At 46.3% G+C, this 3581-nt stretch overlaps 1 protein-coding gene across 1 annotated transcript; it reads right to left on the bottom strand.

Annotated features, from left to right (window-relative positions):
- Positions 1-1195: 1195 nt before the first annotated feature.
- On the bottom strand, positions 1196-3581 carry LOC106863193 (gallinacin-11-like). Its single transcript, XM_014892570.2, has 3 exons — positions 3524-3581; positions 2491-2619; positions 1196-1451 (listed from the first exon to the last, which is right to left on the bottom strand). Exons 1-3 carry the CDS (start codon positions 3579-3581, stop codon positions 1324-1326), a joined length of 315 nt encoding a protein of 104 aa, XP_014748056.1. The 3' UTR covers positions 1196-1323.

Below are 3581 nucleotides of genomic sequence, written 5' to 3'. Positions count from 1 at the left end.
TTCATCTGAGCTTGTGTGAATATTTTCTCCAGCTGAAACTTGGGTGTTATTTTTTTTTTCCCAGCTTTGGTTTCTAAGGAATTTGGGAGGCTTTGTTCCTGAGTGTGATGAGCACACAGTGCTGGTGGAAGAGCTGTTAGCTCAGCAATGCTGAACTGATGGTAAATCTGTGGTGAGTGGCAGCTCTGGCTGTAAAATGTGATATTCCAAGTGCCCTGCTTGGCCCTGCTGTTTGCTGTCCCTTCAGCTGTGGTAATAAAACTGCTCTGTGAACACATCTTAAACTGACAGGTGAAAAAACAAGGTTAAAAGTCCCTTTCTCCCTAAAAAAAATACCCAAACGGAACAACATAACTAGAATCATAGAGTCATTTAGGTTGGAAAAGCCCTCCAAAGTCATCAAGTCCAATCATTCCCAGATCTCCACTAAATCATATCCCCAAATGCCACATCTATCTGTCTTTTAAATCCCTCAGGGATGGGGACTCCATCACTGCCCTGGGCACTCTGTTTTAATGCTTAATCACCCTTTCCATGAAGAAATTCCTCCTGATGTCCAACCTGAACCTTCCCTGGCACAGTTTGAAGCCATTTCTCCTTGTCCTGTCCCTGTTCCCTGGGAGCAGAGCCCGACCCCCCTGGCTGTCCCCTCCTGTCAGGGAGTTGTGCAGAGCCACAAGGTCCCCCCTGAGCCTCCTTTTCTCCAGGCTGAGCCCCTTTCCCAGCTCCCTCAGCCTCTCCTGGTGCTCCAGCCCCTTCCCAATCTCCCTCAGCTGCTCCCTGAACTGTCCAAGGAATGTCTGGATGTGGCACTCAGTGCTCTGGGCTGGTGACAAGGTGGGGATTGTCAAAGGTTGGACTCGATGATCTTGGAGATCTTTTCCAACCTAAATGTTTCTGTGATTAAATGTCCTCAGTCCTCTAAAGCATCCAAGTATAAAATCAACATGGTAAACAAGATTAGGCTGGTGAGAAGGATTAGAGGATGGGGTTTCCAAGGATGGAACAGCAAATTTTTGTGTAATTCTGCATGTGGCTGTAATAGAGAGATATTCTGTCTCTTTCCACAGATAAATGACTGTTACACATGTTTATTTAGCATTTATTGAAAAAAGAAATTGTTACTTCAATATTAACATTAATAACAATATTTCAATTGTTAATTATCATTATAAAGAAACATATCACCTCTAGTTAATTACACACTTCGCATGTTGAGAACACCAGGCACATCTACAACACTTGGAATAAAACTTGTTTGTTTTCTTGGCTGTTCATTTCCACGGTTTTCATCATTTCCATGGCAATCCCACGAGGTCTTTGTCACACTTCTGTGCAGCACTTCCATCCTCTGCGAGGGCAGAGCCCCTCTTGCTCTTGCAGGCATCTGATTTCTGGGGGCACACAATGGCCCCCCTCATCCTGGCAGATGTGGAAGTTGGATGTCGTGTCTGCAATTCAGAGGGTTTAAGTCAAAGCAGGAAACCTGACACTGCCATCCAAACCATCTCATACACAAAAATTGTTGGGAAGTTGTGGTTGGTGTGTCTCCAAAAGCAAAGACACAAAGATGAACTTTGGGACTTATCACAGCAAAAGGAATTTGTGACCCACCAGCTTGGAAAAGAATTAACTGAGGGAGGGATCTTGAAAAGCTATGAGGAAGGTGGATGCAGAGTGACTGCATTGCAAGTAGGTGGCACTGAATGAAATTGTGAGGGATGAGGTTTGAAAAGAAATGGAAGGAATTCCTAACCTGGGGGGGAAAAATCCAGTAAGGACTTTTAAACACAAGGATGCCTAAATCTAAAAATCCTGAGCTGCAATGTCATGAAAGCCAGATTAATATATAAGGAAATGTAATGATATGGTTATGGTCACTTTACACACACAGAGCAACTGTGAGGAAATATCCAATTCTGGCCATGGACAGATCCAGGATGTTGGATCAGAGGAACTTTAGGATTAGCACAGTTGTTTCTAAATTATATATTCATTAATGATTTATGTGAGGGCTATCTATTGAGGAGCACTGAAAACAAGCAATTCTGGGAAGATTTAGATAAAATGACAGGGAAGAGGCCACCTATTAAGCACAGCAGGGTGGGTGCAGCCAGCAGTCCCCCAACAGATGATTATAGGAAGATTTACCAAAGGACGCTCTGTGAGTCAAAACTTTTATTTTATTTCCCCAATTGGAGGTGAGCTTTGGATTGTTTTAGCCAGCCCCAAAGTCTCCACTCTGATGTTAGTGGAGGAGCACAGAGGTCCATCTTTGCACATGGGAAGAGATGGCTTAGATCCCCTGGAACTGGATCAACCTGGGATAGTGGAAGGTGTCCCTGGGCATGGCAGGGGGTGGAACAAGAATTTAAATTCCCTTCCAACCCAAACCCTTGTGTGATTCTGTGATTTGGAGGTAAAATTTGTGTCGCTGAGTTCATCCATTCCCCCAGGTTTTGCCCTCCTGGGCAGGGTTCCCACACGTACCCACACAGCAGGTCCTGCGGCGCCGATAGCAGGTCCCGAAGGCAGCGAACGGCTCCGGGCAGGATTTCAGGTGGAAGCAGTAGCCGTGGTATTCCAGACAGTGCAAAGTGTCCCTGGGCAAGCCACGACCTGCAGGGAGAATGGGATTCCCAGTCGTGCTGCAGGATCAGTCCGTTCTCATGCTTCCTCCTGCTGAAACCCCACAGACCCCAGTTAGGGATCTGACATAAATACACCCCAAACCCAGAAGTTTTGAGGGTCTCATGGGACCTCAGAGCGTTCCAAGGAAGGTTTTTTTACAGCTGGCATGAAACATGGAGGTTGATGGCAATTTTCTGAACATATCCTGGCCATTTGTGCTATAATGGGAATGGACAGCCCAGTCTTGGAGGCTTCTGAACTCTGGGACTGCAGTGCTGCAGGGACATGCAAGGGACAGCAAGGTCATCACATGCCCTGAAGATAAAATTATGACTTTTAAAAACCCCCAAAAGCAGAATCTAGCTCAATTAACAGGAACAAGCCGTTTGCTCAGTTCCTTCTTTATCTGGAAGCCTTTCTTCAAGGTGAAGAGTTTCATTCAGCACGGGGAACAGGTAGGATAAAAACGCAATCAGAAAATGAGTCAGTGCAGCAGAAGGGCAGAGGAAGGGGAACCAGAATATTCAGAGAGCTGGTCAGAGGTGCAGTTCAACCTGAGCAATACCAGAGAACACCTCTGCTCTCTTCTGCTGTACACAGAGGGGACAATTTTTAACCCTGAGGTTAGAGGAGAAAGTGATTTCCATGGTACCACCATCCAATTGTGCCAGAAAGTGCCATAAAGAGACTTCAAAAGTCATAAGAGCCAACACCTGGCAGAGGTGGGGAGGTTCTGGTGAGACACCTGCTCACCACAGGTTACTTTTTCATTTCTGCTCAGAGCAGAGGGAACTGCTCTAAGGAAAGGACCTGAGGAGAATTTTCTGCACCACCACACGAGTGAGCTGTACCTCCTACACAGGCAAACCCCAGCGTGGGGCTTGCCCCTTACCTGGAACAGCCTGGAGCAGGAAAAGCAGGAGAGCCATGAGGCAGGAGAAGAGCTTCAT

This window comes from Sturnus vulgaris, chromosome 3 (genome assembly GCF_052056855.1).
Source record: "Sturnus vulgaris isolate bStuVul1 chromosome 3, bStuVul1.hap1, whole genome shotgun sequence".
Classification (NCBI taxonomy): domain Eukaryota; kingdom Metazoa; phylum Chordata; class Aves; order Passeriformes; family Sturnidae; genus Sturnus; species Sturnus vulgaris.
This window is presented reverse-complemented; position numbering and strand designations above follow the sequence as displayed.